This window comes from Kogia breviceps, chromosome 11, assembly GCF_026419965.1.
Source record: "Kogia breviceps isolate mKogBre1 chromosome 11, mKogBre1 haplotype 1, whole genome shotgun sequence".
NCBI lineage: Eukaryota > Metazoa > Chordata > Mammalia > Artiodactyla > Physeteridae > Kogia > Kogia breviceps.
The window spans coordinates 50724340-50743483 of NC_081320.1; the positions used below are offsets into that span (position 1 = coordinate 50724340).

The 19144-nt window shown below is 36.8% G+C and overlaps 1 protein-coding gene across 13 annotated transcripts in view; it reads right to left on the bottom strand.

The window, feature by feature from the left end:
* The window catches only part of EHBP1 (EH domain binding protein 1), a 346379-nt gene that overhangs the window by 93952 nt on the left and 233283 nt on the right, over nucleotides 1-19144 (bottom strand). For all 13 annotated transcript variants that reach the window (XM_067007538.1, XM_067007534.1, XM_067007532.1 and 10 more), the window contains 3 exons: nucleotides 13452-13630; nucleotides 12778-12826; nucleotides 3638-4540 (listed from right to left, as the gene is read on the bottom strand). In XM_067007538.1, coding sequence (XP_066863639.1) covers nucleotides 3638-4540; nucleotides 12778-12826; nucleotides 13452-13630 — 1131 coding nt within the window. The remainder of the gene's footprint in view (nucleotides 1-3637; nucleotides 4541-12777; nucleotides 12827-13451; nucleotides 13631-19144) is intronic.

Here is a 19144-nt window from a genome sequence, read left to right on the forward strand (position 1 = left end):
GCCCTGGTCCAGGAAGATCCCACATGCCACGGGGCAACTAAGCCATGCACCACAACTACTGAGCCTGCAAGCCACAACTATTGAGCCCACGTGCCACAACTACTGAAGCCCATGTGCCTAGAGCCCATGCTCTACAACGAGAAGCCACCGCAATGAGAAGCCCACACACCACAATGAAGGGTAGCCCCCGCTCACCGCAACTAGAGAAAGCCCGCATGCAGCAACAAAAAGCCAACACAGCCAAAAATAATTTTAAAAATAAATAAATAAAAGAAAGTGTCATTATCAGTGAGTATTACTGAGAAGAAAATCCAAGAGACAACTGTGAAGAAATGCTGTAATTCAGAGGTTCTCAACCTTTCTGGTCTCAGAATCCTTTTATATGTTTAAAAATTGAGGATCCCCAAAAGCTTTAGCTTGTGTGGGCTACATCTATAGATATTTGCCATTTTGGAAATTAAATGGAAAAAATTTTTTTAATATTTACTTATTCATTCCTTTAAAATAGTTATAATAAACCCATTAGATGTTAACATATTCTAATAAAAATAACTACACTAAAAAACAAAACTGAGAACGGCATTATTTTACATTTTTTGTAAATCAATCTTTAGTATCTGCCTTAATCGAAGGCAGCTAGATACTCATATCTACTTCTGTATTCAGTCTCTTGAGATATCACAAACCATGTAGCCTCCAGAAAACACCACTGTACACTTGTGACAGAATGAAAGTGCAAAAGGTAAATAAAGTTCTAGTATTATTATGAAAATAGTTTCAACTTTGGGGGCTCTCGGAAAGAGTCTTGGAGAGCCTGAGAGGTCCCCAGATCATATTTTGAGAACCACTGTTGTAACATCAGGCTTTTGATGGCACAGAGGACAATACTATGTGGAAAAACAGGAACACCGACAACTCTATATTACAAAGTGATTCATAAGAGTTAGAGTCTAAAAAAAAAAAAAAAAAAAGAGTTAGAGTCTAATTCTAAATTGATTATACCTTAACCAATTAATTTTGCTAAAAAATTCCTTTTTATGTATACATAAGAGCATTATATGATTAAAAAATCCATGCCTAAATAAGTCTAAAAGAACTCTTTCACTAGGTATAAAACAAAAATTCTATGTGATAAGAAAACCATGTATCATAATTTATTGGCAGTGTTTTTCTTTCTTGTGGTACATAAAATAATGGTATATCTTATCACTGATGGCACCACAGATTCAACTAAATCCATGCCATATTCCCCACATGGGGAGAAATTTCGACGTTACTGGGATTTTTAACCACAAATAATGATGGGACTAAAATTAGCAATTGCAATGTAACTAAAATATTTGAAGAAAATGCTGTAAATAGGAAATATTTTAATTTGGCGTTATACATTTCCAGAATGATATGCTTACAAAATGGAATACTGAAATAGCTTTGACTTATTCTGTAAAATATTTTTACAGGTTAATAACATTTTGATTTGAAAAGCTGACATTCTTTATTCTTCAAACTTGAAATTGGGATTTATTTATAGGCTTAAAATATTATAAACTTTAAATGAAGAGCAGCTATATTTCAGGTTTTTCTAAAATGGGAAATTATACTTCACCTTTAATCATTTGTAAAGTATTCTATGAATACAAAAAGAAACAACAAAAAAGAATAACTATATTTACCACTGTAACAAAAAGAATAAAATATCTAGGAATAAACCTACCTAAGGAGACAAAAGACCTGTATGCAGAAAATTATAAGACACTGGTGAAAGAAATTAAAGATGATACAAATAGATGGAGAGATATACCATGTTCTTGGATTGGAAGAATCAACATTGTGAAAATGACTCTACTACCCAAAGCAATCTACAGATTCAATGCAATCCCTATCAAACTACCACTGGCATTTTTTACAGAACTAGAACAAAAAATTTCACAATTTGTATGGAAACACAAAAGACACCGAATAGCCAAAGCAATCCTGAGAACGAAAAATGGAGCTGGAGGAATCAGGCTTCCTGACTTCAGACTATACTACAAAGCTACAGTCATCAAGACAGTATGGTACTGGCACAAAAACAGAAACATAGATCAATGGAACAGGATAGAAAGCCCAGAGATAAACCCATGCACATATGGTCACCTTATCTTTGATAAAGGAGGTAAGAATATACAGTGGAGAAAAGACAGCCTCTTCAATAAGTGGTGCTGGGAAAACTGGACAGGTACATGTAAAAGTATGAAATTAGAACACTCCTTAACACCATACACAAAAATAAACTCAAAATGGGTTAAAGACCTACATGTAAGGCCAGACACTATCAAACTCTTAGAGGAAAACATAGGCAGAACACTCTATGACATAAATCACAGCAAGATCCTTTTTGACCCACCTCCTAGAGAAATGGAAATTAAAACAAAAATAAACAAATGGGACCTAATGAAACTTCAAAGCTTTTGCACAGCAAAGGATACCATAAACAAGACCAAAAGACAACCCTCAGAATGGGAGAAAATAGTTGCAAATGAAGCAATTGACAAAGGATTAATCTCCAAAATTTATAAGCAACTCATACAGCTCAATAACAAACAACCCAATCCAAAAATGGGCAGAAGACCTAAATAGACATTTCTCCAAAGAAGATATACAGATTGCCAACAAACACATGAAAGAATGCTCAACATCATTAATCATTAGAGAAATGCAAATCAAAACTACAATGAGATATCATCTCACACGGGTCAGAATGGCCATCATCAAAAAATCTAGAAACAAGAAATGCTGGAGTGGGTGTGGAGAAAAGGGAACAATCTTGCACTGCTGGTGGGAATGTAAATTGATACAGCCACTATGGAGAACAGTATGGAGGTTCCTTAAAAAACTACAAATAGAACTACCATACAACCCAGCAATCCCACTACTGGGCATATACCCTGAGAAAACCATAATTCAAAAAGAGTCATGTACAACAATGTTCCTTGCAGTTCTATTTACAATAGCCAGGACATGGAAGCAACAGAAGTGTCTAGAAGTGTTCATCAACAGATGAATGGATAAAGAAGATGTGGCACATATATACAATGGACTATTACTCAGTCATAAAAAGAAATGAAACTGAGTTATTTGTAGTGAGGTGGATGGACCTGGAGTCTGTCATACAGAGTGAAGTAAGTCAGAAGAAGAAAAACAATACCGTATGCTAACACATATATATGGAATCTAAGAAAATCAAAAAAAAATGTCATGAAGAGACTAGGGGTAGGACGGGAATAAAACACAGACCTACTAGAGCATGGACTTGAGGATATGGGGAGGGGGAAGGGTAAGCTGTGACGAACTGAGAGTGTGGCATGGATATATATACACTACCAAACGTAGGGTGGATAGCTAGTGGGAAGCAGCTGCATGGCACAAGGAGATCAGCTAGGTGGTTTGTGACCACCTAGTGGGGTGGGATATGGAGGGTGGGAGGGAGGGAGACACAAGAGGGAAGAGATATGGGAACATATGTATATGTATAACTGATTCACTTTGTTGTAAAGCAGAAACTAACACACTATTGTAAAGCAATGATACTCCAATAAAGATGCTAAAAAAATAACTATTTACTACATATATGTATTCATCATTCTAACTCACTTACCTGGACTGTTTTTGCAGAATGATTTGCATGATTTAAGGTGGTTCTATCAGCATCTGAATCAGACTCTGTCTGCCTCAGGGAAGTACGGTTTTTCTTGGCAAGGTCTGCATCTCTATTGTACGAATATCCGAGTTTAGAAGTGGGAGATAAACTTGGTTTTTTGACAGGTGATTCAGGATCTGATCTGCATTCTAAGGGTCTGGAACTCTCTAATTTTTCTTGCTCCAAGTTACTACTGATGTCTAGATCCTGAAGCTTTTGCTCATCGGTCTCCTCACAAATAAAGGGTGGAGACACATCCTTCTTCTTATCACTATTGTATAAGTCACTTAATTCTAAAGTCTCAGTTTTCAATAGTCTCTTCTTGCCTACCAAAACCTGTGCATGGTTTGAATCTGTAGTGTAACATATTCCAGGGTCATCGGATCCTGAAGTCCTTCCAGAGCTCTGCTGGGACTTCTGGGGTTCTGTGTCACTTTTAGTCCTGCGACAGTAAGGGGAGGCTGTGCTTGGACTGAGATGATCATCAGGAGTCTGGTGTTCACTTTCTGACTCTCCAACCCCACTATCATTTACAAATACAGAGTCGTCCTGGGATAAGAAGTCTACCGCTCCGCTGGTAGGCTGCTGCAGTTGAGGCTCCCGTTTCAGATCACTAAGTTCTGCATAGAATTTCTCCTGATCAACAGAACTATTTGTATCTGTTTCATAGTTTCCAACTTTATATGTGCTCTTACTGCTGTTTTCTTCTATTTGAACAACATTTAATTCTTGCCCACTGAAATGTGCCCTAATTTGATAGAGATAAGTCATAACAGTCAGTTTGTCAGGAATTGCTAATAAAACCATATCAGAAGGTTCCAATAACCGGGAAATTCCTATGCTGGCAAATCCATCATATGCCTTCAGAGGAAAGAAAAACAGAAGATATATTGAAGAGTTCAGACAATCCACACATTTCAACTTTTTTAAAGAAACTTAAAACATCACCACATTTTAGAAACAGCAAAAACAGAAAAATAACACATGTTAACTAGACTTACTGTGGTGAGCATTTCACAATGTATATAAATATCAAATCATTATGTTGTACACTTGAGACTGAGGTACTATTATATGGCAATTACACCTCAAAAAGAGTTAAAAATAAAACACAATTCAGTTACCTTTTTTAAAAAGCAAGCAAAATTTTAATGGCTTTTTGTTGCTATTGGAGGGTACATTATGTTACTGACATTATGCCACTGACATTATTCCACATGAACAGAACAACATTCCAAGTTGGAAATTTGTAAAAGTTTGGTAGATTCAAGAGTAAAACATTTTTTATTAGTTAATAACAATTGAAATGTTCTTCTCCAATAAAGAAAACAAGCAAAAATGAGAGTTAAACAAAAAAACTTAGAATTGACTTTTGTGATAAAGAACTAGGGTATAAAGAAATAATAATTTATCTGGAGCTTTATTATTCCTATCAACCCCTCTTTTCAGTGGTCATGTAATTGCAGTGATTTGTGAAGATAAAGTACAGGTAGATATCCCCAAAGAACTAACTCCTAGATTGCCTAGTATAAAATATAAGTAAGTGCTACTTAAGTCTAGAAACATAGAAGCATTTTTAAAACGCCCAATTAAGATTGATTTTCATAATGAGAAGAGTGACTTCATTTTCACTTCATCCATTTTGGAAAGAAGGAAATGTTTTGAGTAGTACAACCTAGTTTAGAATGTGAGGCTGCATTGTATTACTTTTGTTAGCCTTTAAATGACTGTGGCACATCAGGTTTTTCTAGTTTTGAAGAATCAAAGCTGTTTCTCAATTTACAATTAATTATTACTATCCTGAACTAACCCTTGAAAACAGCACTGTGTTGCTAGGAAGCATTAAAAATATGGCTAAACATTTAGATATACTCTTGGAAAAACTAAGGACCCTCTAGTTATATTTTTGCTTTGGGATATAAAATGTCTCGTCTTTGTAACAGCCCAGATATAGGATCATAACTCAAAGTTTTTCTAAAAAGGAAGTTTAGGAAATTATGTAACAATTCAGAAGGAATCAGTGTTTTGCATATACATGTTACAGTGCATTTCTACCTTTGAATTTAATCCTTGTATTCTTCCTGTAGTTTAATAAATGTTATGGAATAAGAAAAAAATGAAAAATAAATTGTGATACTAAAATCTCTTCAATTTTCACAGCACTATGCTTTATAGTATAGGTACCTCAAAATATTTACTTGAGAGAATGGCTCAGTTGGTGTGCATGTTTGGGCCTGTTTGTTATTTTACATGTTTTCGGAAAATTAAAGTCATTTTCTTCCTCATGAGTCCTGACAACTTGATTGATAGACATCAATTGTAGACCATCAGGAAAAGCACCACAGGCAGTATTCTAAACATTTCCCAATTATCTAAAACACTGACATACTGGTTAAGATCAGATGTCACAGGTAAATACCATTTTTATACAGCACTTTTTACAGACCTGGGAAAATGATTAGCTTACTTGTGGGGAATCTCCTGCTGGTGTTTTGTTTCATGTAGCAATTCATTTTATGCACACTAATTGCACTAAAAAAAATTTAAAAACAAACCAGATTTCTTGTAAGCGAGGTCAAGACTTTATAAAGGAATTTTCCCATAGGTTAACCTCTTCTGCAATAGTCAATCACCTACTGTCTTTTTAGCTGTGTGTGGAGAAAAAAGAGGTCTTTAAAAGAAAATAGTCTTATTCATTGCTAGATGTTATTTAATTGGTAAGGAGTCACTGCCAGTTATGTTATGCATCTGCATGGAAGATAAGACACAGGCATTATTTCTTCTACTGTTTTAAGTCAAATTAAGGGCAGATGGGGTTACCCGGAAGAACTGTGAGAAGCCAGAAATAAGTCTGTAGGTAGCAAATGATACTCAAGGTAGATATCAGGTAAGAAGTTGTGGGACTTCCCTGGTGGTCCAGTGGTTAACACTCCGTGCTCCCAATGCAGGGGGCCTAGGTTTGGTCTCTGGTCAGGGAACTAGATTCTGCATGCCACAACTAAAAGATCCCTTGTGCCTCAATTAAGACCTAGAACAGCCAAATAAATAAATACATATTAAAGAAAAAAAAAGAAGTTGCAAAGTGATGAAAAGGAAAGTATAACAACAATTATGTATTGACTTGTGCAATGAATGGGATCATCTAAATTAAAATCCTTTCAAAAAGCTATAATTGGGACTTCCCTGGTGACACAGTGGTTAAGAATTCACCTGCCAACACAGGGGACATGAGTTCGAGCCCTGGTCTGGGAAGATCCCACATGCCGCAGAGTAACTAAGCCCATGCACCACAACTACTGAGCCTGCACTCTAGAGCCCGCGAGCCACTACTAATACTGAAGCCCACGTGCCACAACTACTGAAGCCGGTGTGCCTAGAGCCCAGGCTCTGCAACAAGAGAAGCCACCACAATGAGAAGTCCGTGCACCACAACGAAGAGTAGACCCTGCTGGCCACAACTAGAGAAGGCCCGCATGCACCAAGGAAGACCCAATGCAGCCAGAAATAAATAAATAAATTTATTTTTTAAAAAAAGCTCTAATCATCTAACCTTTAAGATTTAATTGAGGGGCTTCCCTGGTGGCGCAGTGGTTGGGAGTCTGCCTGCCAATGCAGGGCACATGGGTTCACGCCCTGGTCTGGGAAGATCCCACATGCCGCGGAGCAACTGGGCCCGTGAGCCACAATTACTGAGCCTGCGTGTCTGGAGCCTGTGCTCCGCAACAAGAGAGGCCACGACAGTGAGAATCCCATGCATCGCGATGAAGAGTGGCCCCCGCTTGCCACAACTAGAGAAATCCCTCACACAGAAATGAAGACCCAACACAGCCATAAATAAATAAATTTTAAAAAGCACTCTTTCTGCACAAGGATCAGTGAAATAAATCTCAGTAATAAATGCAAAGTTGAATTTTAAAAAAAGATTTACTTGAGAAAAAATTTAATGAGATATATTTCTCTTTGTAATAATATGTAAATCCAAGGTATGTTCATCATTATTAAATTTCTGAAAAACATAATGTAAATAAGTATAACTTAAGCCCTAATGAGATTCCTCATACTCTTTAAAAATATATAACTAGGTAAAATAAAAAATGTTTGCTTTTCAAAATTTTAAACAGTAACTTGAAAGCTTCACTTTAAAAAAAATAATGGTTTATTTTATAATGCTCTTATCTGCATTTAAATTTGCTTATTCAAATGCAAGAAAATACAGGTAAAGAACCGTCATATCTAAAGATACAGTTGTCTCTTGGTATCCATCGGGGACTGATTCCAACACCCCCTGCAGATATCAAATCTGGGGATGCTCAAGTCCCTTATGTAAAATGGTGGAATACAGCCAGCCCTCTGTATCTGTGTGTTCCACATCCATGGATACAGAGGGCTAACTGTATAACTTAATTGATGAAAAATAAGGAATTTTGCTTTGACAGACACAGGCTCTTCAAAATCATACAAGAAATAATTCAAGAGAATGACTTATTTTGAAGCATGATTTCTATAAAGAAAATTATACTGATTTTTAAAGATTACCTTTTTACTTTTTTCTTTTCTTTTTTTTTTTTTTGTGGTACGCGGGCCTCTCACTGTTGCAGCCTCTCCCGTTGCGGAACACAGGCTCCGGACGCGCAGGCTCAGCGGCCATGGCTCATGGGCCTAGCCACTCCGTGGCATGTGGGATCTTCCTGGACTGGGGCACAAACCCGTGTCTCCTGCATTGGCAGGCGGATTCTCAACCACTGTGCCACCAGGGAAGCCCCAAGATTACCCTTTTTTTTTTTTTTTTTTTTTTTTTTTTTTTTTTTTGCAGTATGTGGGCCTCTCACTGTTGTGGCCTCTCCCGTTGCGGAGCACAGGCTCCGGACGCACAGGCCCAGCAGCCATGGCTCACGGGCAAGATTACCCTTTTTAATAGCATATTTCAATTAAAAAAAACCTGACTGCTTTTAAATGTTTTTCTCTGGGGCCAGCATCATGCATTTGCAAAGAAACAAGAATTCTTTAATGGAAATATAAATTTTTGGTTTTAGAGAGCAATAAAAGTAAAAAACAATTTGATTTAAATTCTCATCTGTTGGGCTTCCCTGGTGGCACAGCAGTTAGAGTCCACCTGCCGATGCAGGGGACGCGGGTTCGTGCCCTGGTCCAGGAAGATCCCACATGCCACAGAGCAGCTAGGCCCGTGAGCCATGGCCGCTGAGCCTGCACGTCTGGAGCCTGTGCTCCACAACGGGAGAGGCCACAACAGTGAGAGGCCCACGTATCGCAAAAAAAAAAAAAAAAAAAAAAAAATTCTCATCTGTTAATTGAACTTCTATCAAGGTTCCCTTTATAGTCTTTTTCTCACTGGTGATTTTAACTATTTAAAGTAAATTAAATACTTTAGCCGAGACTAGAGGTTATTAATCACTTTGGCCCACGAATTCTTTTGGCAACGAACCCCTTCTCAGAATAATGTTTTGATGTATATAAAATACATAAGCTTACTCTTCTGTCAAAATTCAGCACCCATTTTTGATAAAAACTCTCCAGAAAGTGTGCATACAGGGAACCTACCTCAACATAATAAAGGCCATATATGACAAACCTACACCTAACATCATACTCAATGGTGAAAAGCTGAAAGCATGTCCTCTAAGATCAGGAACAAGACAAGGAGGTCCACTCTTGCCACTTTTATTCAACATAGTTTTGGAAGTCCTAGCTATGGCAACCAGAGAAGAAAAAGAAATAAAAGGAATCCAAATTGGAAAAGAAGTTAAACTGTCACTGTTTGCAGATGACATGATACTATACACAGAAGATCCTAAAGATGCTACCAGAAAACTACTAGAGCTCATCAATGAATTTGGTAAAGTTGCAGGTTACAAAATTAATAGATAGAAATCTGTTGCATTTCTATACACTAACAACAAAAGATCAGACAGAGAAATTCAAGAAACAATCCCATTTACCATCCCATCAAAAAGAATAAATTACCTAGGAATAAACCTACTTAAGGAGATAAGAGACCTGTACTCTGAAAACTGTAAGACGCTGATGAAAGAAATCGAAGAAGACACTAACAGATGGAAAGATATACCATGTTCATGGACTGGAAGAACCAATATTGTCAAAATGACTATACTACCCAAGGCAATCTACAGATTCAATGCAATCCTTAACAAACTACCAATGGCATTCTTCACAGAACTAGAACAAAAAATCTTAAACTTTGTATGGAGACACAAAAGACCCCAAATAGCCAAGGCAATATTGAGAAAGAAAAAAGGAGCTGGAGGAGTCAGGCTCTCTGACTTCAGACTATACTACAAAGCTACAGTCACCAAAACAGCATGGTACTGACACAAAAACAGATATATAGATACGTGGAACAGGACAGAAAGCCCAGAAATAAACCCACGTACCTATGGTCAATTAAGCTACAACAAAGGAGGCAAGACTACACAAGGTGGAAAGACAGTCTCTTCAACAAATGGTGCTGGGAAAACTGGACAGCTACATGTAAAAAAAGGAAATTAAATCATTCTTTAACACCATACACAAAAATAAGCTCAAAATGGATTAAAGACCTAAATGTAGACTGGACACTATAAAGCTCCTAGAGGAAAACATAGGCAGACACTCTCTAACATAAATCGCATCAATATCTTTTTCGATCTGTCTCCCAGAATAATGGAAATAAAAACAAAAATAAACAAATGGTACCTAATTAAACTCAAAAGCTTTTGCACAGCAAAGGAAACCATGAACAAAACGAAAAGACAACCCACAGATTAGGAGAAAATATTTGCAAATGATGTGACTGACAAGTCTCCAAAATTTAAAAACAGCCCATGAGGCTTCATATTATCAAAACAAACAACCCAATCAAAAAATGGGCAGAAGACCTAAATAGACATTTCACCAAAGAAGACATACAGATGGCCCAGCGGCACATGAAAAGATGTTCAACGTTGCTAATTATTAGAGAAATGCAAATCAAAACTACAATGAGATATCGCCTCACACCAGTCAAAATGGCTATCATCAAAAAAATCCACAAATGATAAAATCTGGAGAGGGTGTGGAGAGAGGGGAAACCCTCCTACTCTGCTGGTGGGAATGTAAATTGGTACAGCCACTATGGAGAACTAAAAATAGAGCTACCATATGACCCTGCAATCCCACTCCTGAGCATATATCCAGAGAAAAACATGGTCTGAAAGAATACATGCACCCCAGTGTTCATTGTAGCACTGTTTACAATAGCTGAGACATGGAAGCAACCTTTATCCATTCCATTCCATTGATAGAGGAATGGATAAAGAAGATGTGGTATGTATATATATATATATATATATATATATATATACAATGGAATATTACTGAGCCATTAAAAAGAATGAAATAATGCCATTTGCAGCAACATGGATGAAACTAGAGATTGTCATACTGAGTGAAGTAAGTCAGACAGAGAAAGAGAAATATCATATGATATCCCTTATATGGGAATCTAAAATGAAATGATACAAATGAACTTATTTACAAAACAGAAACAGATTCACAGACTTAGAGAATGAATTTATAGTTACCAGGGGGGAAGGATAAGGGGAAGGGATAGTTAGGGAGTTGGGGACCAACATGTACACACTGCTATATTTAAAATGGATAACCAACAAGGACCTATTGTATAGCACAGGGAACTCTGCTTAATGTTATGTGGCAGCCTGGATGGGAGGGGAGTTTGGAGGAGAATGGATACATGTATATGTGTGGTTGAGCCTCTTTGCTGTGCACCTGAAACTATCACAACATTGTTAATCAGCTATACTCCAATATAAAATAAAAAGTTAAAAAAATATATATGATTACAAAAGAAACCAATTATTGAAAAATAAGTATTTGAAAATATTAGGAAAATGGAATTTGAGAAACAATAAATCTGCTTTTTATGGATATACAAACTGCTACAATTATGAAGTGATGAGCTTAAAAGGTAGTTGTAGATATTTGTAACTGTAAAGTGATATGAAAATATCTGAAATTCTAAAGGTGAAAATGTCTCAGGCATGGCTAATACTACAGTGGTTTGTTGTCTAAATTCATAATTGAAGAAAATGCTAAATTTCAGTTAAAGAAATGAGAAAATAAATTGTTTTTGCTCTAGCCATGATCAAGGATCCCCTGAATTCTATCCATAGCTCCCAGGTTAAAAACTCTTGCTCTAAGACAACACTTTTCAGTTGAAGAATTCAATTCAGCAGGAAAAAAAGCATTAAATGAGTACCTGCTGTATGCTGAGATAGGTGCTTCCTCCTTTTTTATGTTGTGGTGCACACAGAAAATTGTAATATTGTGCTGCATTTTGGGGTACATAGTTAAGTCAGCCTGCAGCCACAGTCAGCTGGCCCAGAGGGCTCTAGCAACTCAGGCCTGTGCAGCTACCCTGAGGGCTGAAAGGATCAGTATCTTCCCCACACCAATTTGGAAGCTCTGACCTCAGTACATTAATTAATTATGTGGAAAAAAACTGCACAGTTTACCAGAAAAAGGTGGGGAAAAGTGGGAAAAAAAGAAAAAAAACCCAATGTTCATATATTTTTGCCTCTGGGAACATATGCATTATTTTTTGCATACCCATCAGGCTCCTGCTTTCATCCCCTCCCAACAGGTTTTTCTAAACTCATGGCACAACAGTTTGGATTGCACTTTTTAAAAGCTAAATCTTGCTAAGAGCTAAATAAAAACTAAATAAAAACTCCTTTAACAAACATTTAACAGTTAATGAAGTTCATACATATTATTATAATCTGATGCCAGTCTGGGACTTGTGATTTTTAAAGGCCATGACAAACTAGAGTAAACCTTGCATCCTACTGGAACGGCAGGAAACAGACTGCCTTCTATGAGCTATAGTTAGGACCTCACAAAACAACCTCACTTTCCCCAAATTAATAAAAGCCTGCAGAGAAGCCAAAATTGACAGGAAACAGACTACCTTCTGTGAGCTATAGGTGGATCTCACAAAACAAGCTCACTTTCCCCAAATTAATAAATGCTTGTGGAGAAGCCAAAATTGACACTATGTATTCTTTTTCTTTGGCAATTCTTACCTTTTTGTTGTTCTCTTTAATGTCTTGAGGATTCAGAGACTTGTAGTCACTGAGGGAGAAAATGGCACAGTAGGTACATACAGTAATTGATAAAAACAGCTGTTTTTAAAACACACCTGAATCTTAAAATTTGACGTTCAATAATACCAAAGAGTAACTAGCAATTTCAGAGCAATTCTATCAACAAAACTAATAGTGTGGAAAATTAAGGAAATAAATAAATAAATAAAAAACAGTGATTGCAAGTTCCAATGCCTGAAGCTTTCCATCTAAAAGAGAAGTTAAGGCAGGGGACAAGAGACTAGCCTTGACAACCAAATTCACCATGAGGTAACCCCTTGTTGTCAATGTATAAAGAGCTACAGGTTTATCTGTCTCATCTCATTTTAACACTAACACAATTTTCATAATAATTTGAAGTCAGTTTTTTGTATGAGATTAAGGAAAAAATATGCTCTTTTAAAACAGAAAAGATTGTTTTTAGGCATCAGGAAGGAACTACTTTTCTTTGTGGGATATATTTCCTCTCCCAAAAAGCAAGAGTACAGGTGATTAAAAAAAAAATCAAGTATTTCAGGACATGTGCTAAGAAATTATTTTATGGTTTGTTTCTTTTTTTTTTAAACTTTATTATTTACAAAATATTTATAGGAATGGAAAGTGTTTCTACTTACATTAAATCTGGTCTAAAGTGGTGTAATATTGCACAAAAAGATAAACCATTTCTCCACGATGTAGTAAAATTGGTGATTTTCACTCCCCGGTAATTTTTTGTAACTTCTTTGCACCATACAAGCAATGACTGACTAGCATTTGGCTTTCGTCCCAAAACAGGACTTGGTATAGGACTCGGCTAGAAAAAATGAAAAGAGGAAAACATTAAAATAATTTAATGGAAGATGAAAATTAACATTAATTGACCTAACTGGATCACTTGAACACTTTGATGTCAGTTTAGGTACTTCAAAACTGTCACTTCAAGACAACTGTAACCTCTAAGAAAGGAGACATGAATCTTAAGTTATTATCTTCAGTTTTAGCCTATGGCGTCTGCTTGACAAAGATATACATATGCAAGATTTTAATGTTATACATAAGAACAGGCCAAGATCTACATTAATGGAAACATTAAAGTATTTAAATACTTAAGGCTGAATATCTATATAACTCTCACATACTAAAAAAATCTTCCCCAAATGCAATCATGTACAAATATAGTTTCTTTTTGAGTATATTAAAAAGAATGTATTTTGAAGTCTAACTGTAGCACAAATTGTTAGTAGTGGAGAGGTCAAAATAATAGTTTTAAAAAATACAGTAATTGGGAATTCCCTGGTGGTCCAGTGGTTAGGACTTGGTGCTTTCATTGCAGGGGCCCAGGTTCATTCCCTGGTTGGGGAACTAAGATCCCTCAGACCGCGAGGCACGGCCAAAAAATATATATACATATAGTAATCATACACATTTTAGTGCAATGATAACCATATTCAAACATACTTCTTATATAAATCTAATGCTGGCAAAACAGATTTAGTTATTAGCGACAGTCAGGTGTTAGTAGTAATAGCACACATCAGTATATAATTTGGATTTGCTCCAAATATCTTCTAATTATTGATGGCTACTTTTGGATATTATTGGGTTAGCTAGGTATGTGGGTGTAGGGGGATGTGTGTTTTAAATCTAAAGCATTTATTTGATTTTTCCCCTTGTTCATATACTTAAAACAACAATGATGACAACAAAACAAAGACTCATAATAAGGTTTTTATCCTAAACATTTGTTATTCTTAAAACCATGTCATTTTCTTTTACTGAATAACAATCAGATTTTGTGATGGTAACTTTAGAGGTTGATATAATTGAAAACTATTTAAAAAACTACTAAAAGTTTCTAGGCTTTAAATATTGCTATCAATTAAGAGTGCTGGCTATAGACATAAATAGAAGCCCTCTAAAATAAGGTGAAAGGAGAACAATTATTTACCCCTAATATCATTTGAGTTTAACAAGCAAACCATTCTTGCCACACAGCTTACTTAAGAAAGACCAATGATGCCCCCATTTGACAAAAGGATGTTAGTGCCAAACAATTTAAATCAACCCTGTATAATTATGATTTATGTATTCACTGCTCCTGTGGGAAGACAAGTAAGAAACACCAAGAATGTAATTTCTTACTTTTTATTAACTGTCTGATTAACAAATTATTACATAAACAACCATGAATCCAGCAATGCACTGTTCTTTAAATGATCACCTATACAGAGTCAATGCTGAAAAATTTCCAGGTCATAAAAATCAGCAAATTTGGGTTAGGTCTACTTAAAATGGAGAAATAGATAAAAATAGAATCCCCAATATAGGAGGATATTTACCTTAGAATAAATGATAGCTGTTTTTTAAACATCTTTATTGGAGTATAATTGCTTTACTATGGTGTGTTAGTTTCTGCTTTAAAACGAAGTGAATCAGTTATACATATACACATATCCCCATATCTCTTCCCCTTGCATCTCCCTCCCTCTCACTCTCCCTATCCCACCCCTCTAGGTGGTCACAAAGCACCGAGCTGATCTCCCTGTGCTATGCAGCTTCTTCCCACTAGCTACCTAGTTTACATTTGGTAGTGCATATATGTCCATGCCACTCTCTCACTTTGTCCCAGCTTACCCATCCCCCTCCCCATATCCTCAAGTTCATTCTCCAGTAGGTCTGCATCTTTGTTCCCATCTTGCCCCTATGTTCTTCATGACCATTTTTATTTTGTTTTTTAGATTTAGATTTTTAGATATATGTGTTAGCATATGGTATTTGTTTTTCTCTTTCTGACTTACTTCACTCTGTATGACAGACTCTAGGTCCATCCACCTCACTAGAAATAACTCAATTTCGTTTCTTTTTATGGCTGGGTAATATTCCATTGTATGTATGTGCCACATCTTCTTTATCCATTCATCTGTTGTTGGATACTTAGGTTGCTTCCATGTCCTGGCTATTGTAAATAGAGCTACAATGAACATTGTGGGGAATGCGTCTTTTTGAATTATGGTTTTCTCAGGGTATATGCCCAGTAATGGGATTGCTGGGTCATATGTAGTTCTATTTTTTTCCCTTTTTTTTTTTTTTTGCGGTATGTGGGCCTCTCACAGCTGTGTTCTCTCCCGTTGTGGAGCACAGGCTCCGGATGCACAGGCTCAGTGGCCATGGCTCACGGGCCCAGCTGCTCCACGGCATGTGGGATCCTCCCGGACTGGGGCACGAACCTGTATCCCCTGCATCGGCAGGCGAACTCTCAACCACTGCACCACCAGGGAAGCCCTATTTTTAGTCTTTTAAGGAACCTCCATACTGTTCTCCGTAGTGGCTGTATCATTTTACATTCCCACCAACAGTGCAAGAGGGTTCCCCTTTCTCCACACCCTCTCCAGCATTTATTTTTGTAGAGTTTTTGATGATGGCCATTCTGACCGGTGTGAGGTGATACCTCATTGTAGTTTTGATTTGCATCTCTCTAATGATTAGTGATGTTGAGCATTCTTTCATGTGTTTGTTGACAATCTGTATATCTTCTTTGGAGAAATGTCTATTTAGGTCTTCTGCCCATTTTTGGATTGGGTTGTTTTTTTTTTTGATATTGAGCTGTATGAGCTGCTTGTAAATTTTGGAGATTAATCCTTTGTCAATTGCTTCATTTGAAAATATTTTCTCTCATTCTGAGGGTTGTCTTTTTGTCTTGTTTATGGTATCCTTTGCTGTGCAAAAGCTTTGAAGTTTCATTAGGTCCCATTTGTTTATTTTTGTTTTAATTTCCATTTCTCTAGGAGGTGGGTCAAAAAGGATCTTGCTGTGATTTACGTCATAGAGTGTTCTATATATGTTTTCCTCTAAGAGTTTGATAGTGTCTGGCCTTACATGTAGGTCTTTATTCCATTTTGAGTTTATTTTTGTGTATGGTGTTAGGGAGTGTTCTAATTTCATTCTTTCTGTTCAGTTTTCCCATCATGACTTATTGAAGAGGCTGTCTTTTCTCCACTGTATATTCTTGCTTCCTTTATCAAAGATAAAGTGACCATATGTGCGTGGGTTTATCTCTGAGCTTTCTATCCTGTTCCATTGATCTATAGTTCTGTTTTTGTGCCAGTACCATACTGTCTTGATTACTGTAGCTTTGTAGTATAGTCTGAAGTCAGGGAGCCTGATTCCTCCAGCTCCGTTTTTCTTCCTCAAGATTGCTTTGGCTATTTGGGGTCTTTTGTGTTTCCACATAAATTGCGAAATGTTTTGTTCTAGTTCTGTGAAATGTGATAGCTCTTTTAACTATCAATCTAGCATGTATTAAAATGATACCCCCCATCCCGCTCTGCCCCACACTGTAAGGCATGAGGGACTTCCCCAATGAGGGATGGAACCCACGCCCCCTGCATTGGAAGCATGGAGTCTTAACCACTGAACCACTGGGGAAGTCCTAAAATGAACTATTAAATATGTAAAAGTGACTTTTCATAAAGGCACTCTTTTAAATAATGGAAAATATTTTTAAAAATGTGTTTGTGACTAGTTCATTGATTCCCTGGCTCGTCCACAGAGCATTCTTCACTGCAGGTCCAGATTGAGTAGAGGGATTTGAAAGTCACAGTGAAAAGTCACTTTTAGGTAAAAAGATATTTTCAAATCCCTGTAGCCAGGGATTCAATGAACTAGGCACAAACATATTTATTTAAAAGATTGCCTTTATTAAAATGTTTTTCTATATCAAATTATACTATTAAGGCATTGATTCGTTTCAAGCATGTGTAGCATGTACACAGGCCAGATAATCTGCAACTATCATTACACTGATTAATTCTAATCATCAATAGCAGGTACATAACTAAAGTAAAAATGCCACTGTCACCATGCTGTAATCTAGAATGGCTTTCTGTACTTAAAAATTGAGAAAAACCTACTATGTCATTATGATTATGAATATATTCTTGTTTCTAAGAAGGCTCAATATGAAAAGGCTAGAAGAACTAAAGTAAACTTTGGATTTATCCTAACACAAAACCCTTGTATTAAAACATCTCACAGGGATGCTTACTGCACTGCCAGGAAAAAGAAGTCATATGTAATGGAAGAAACTGATGAAATTATAAGCCCTATAAATAGTCATGTTGGTTGCAGACAAAGAAAACTGAAGTAGAGCCACTGTTTGATGAATCATCCACTTCAGAAGTGCTGAGCTTTCATCTGATATTTTGCAGAGGGTAATAAAGAAATAAATAGTTGTATTATTTCAAAACCTTCAGTATATAAATGGATGAAACTTCTTGTTTCTTGGTACATATGGTTCCTGATTTCAAATGTGGCAGCTTCCTTGACTTCCCTATGTATCAACTTCCTCATCTATAAAATGGGGGATTGTAATGGTACTTGTCTCACAGTGCTGTTATAGTAACAAGATCTGCCTTCCTTGCCTTCCACCCATTATGCTCATTACCACTCTCTCCCTTGATCACTTTGAACCAAAGTGACTTCTTTGCTGTTCCTTGGATACCCCAGATGGGGTCCCACCTTAGTGCCTTTACACAGATTGTTCCAGTTGTATGGTTAACTCCAATACAACCATCTCTATCAGGCCTATTCTAACCACCCCATCTAATAATGCAACCCATCTCTATTGCCCAATCCCAACCCAGCATTCCTGACCTTCCTTTCCCTTGCTCTGATGTTCTCATAGTATTTATAATCTTCTTATGGTCCATATACTTTATTTTGGTCATTACCAAAATGTACTTATTGGTTATGTTTATTGCTTATTACCTGTCCATCCTCAGTAAATAAAAGGGCTATGAGGGCAGGGATTTTATTTGTTTTGTTTTTATTAACCTATCCCAGAACAGCTCCTGGCATATAGTAGGCACTCAGTAAATACTGTTAATTGAATAAACGCATGCAAAACATTTAGCACAAAGTACAGCACATAGTAACCATCTGGTGAAAGTTAACTGCAATTATTATTACTACCACTGATACGTTATCAGCACTTGAATGTCTATTTTTGAGGGTCTTTTGGAAGTTTGAATCGCCATGAATTTCTTCAAGACAGTGGAAAATTTTTTTGCAAACAAAGCTTTAACTCAGCGGTCCCCAACCTTTTTGGCATCAGGGACTGGTTTCCTGGAAGACAATTTCTCCACTGACAGGGTGGTGGTAGGGGAGATGGTTCAGGAGGTAATGCGAGCGATGGGGAGCAGCAGACGAAGCCTTGCTCGCTCACCTGCCACTCACCTCCTGCTGTGCAGCCCGGGTTCCTAACAGGCCACAGACGGTTATTAGTTGGGGACCCCTGCTTTAACTAGAAGATAACCTTGATACTCTATGT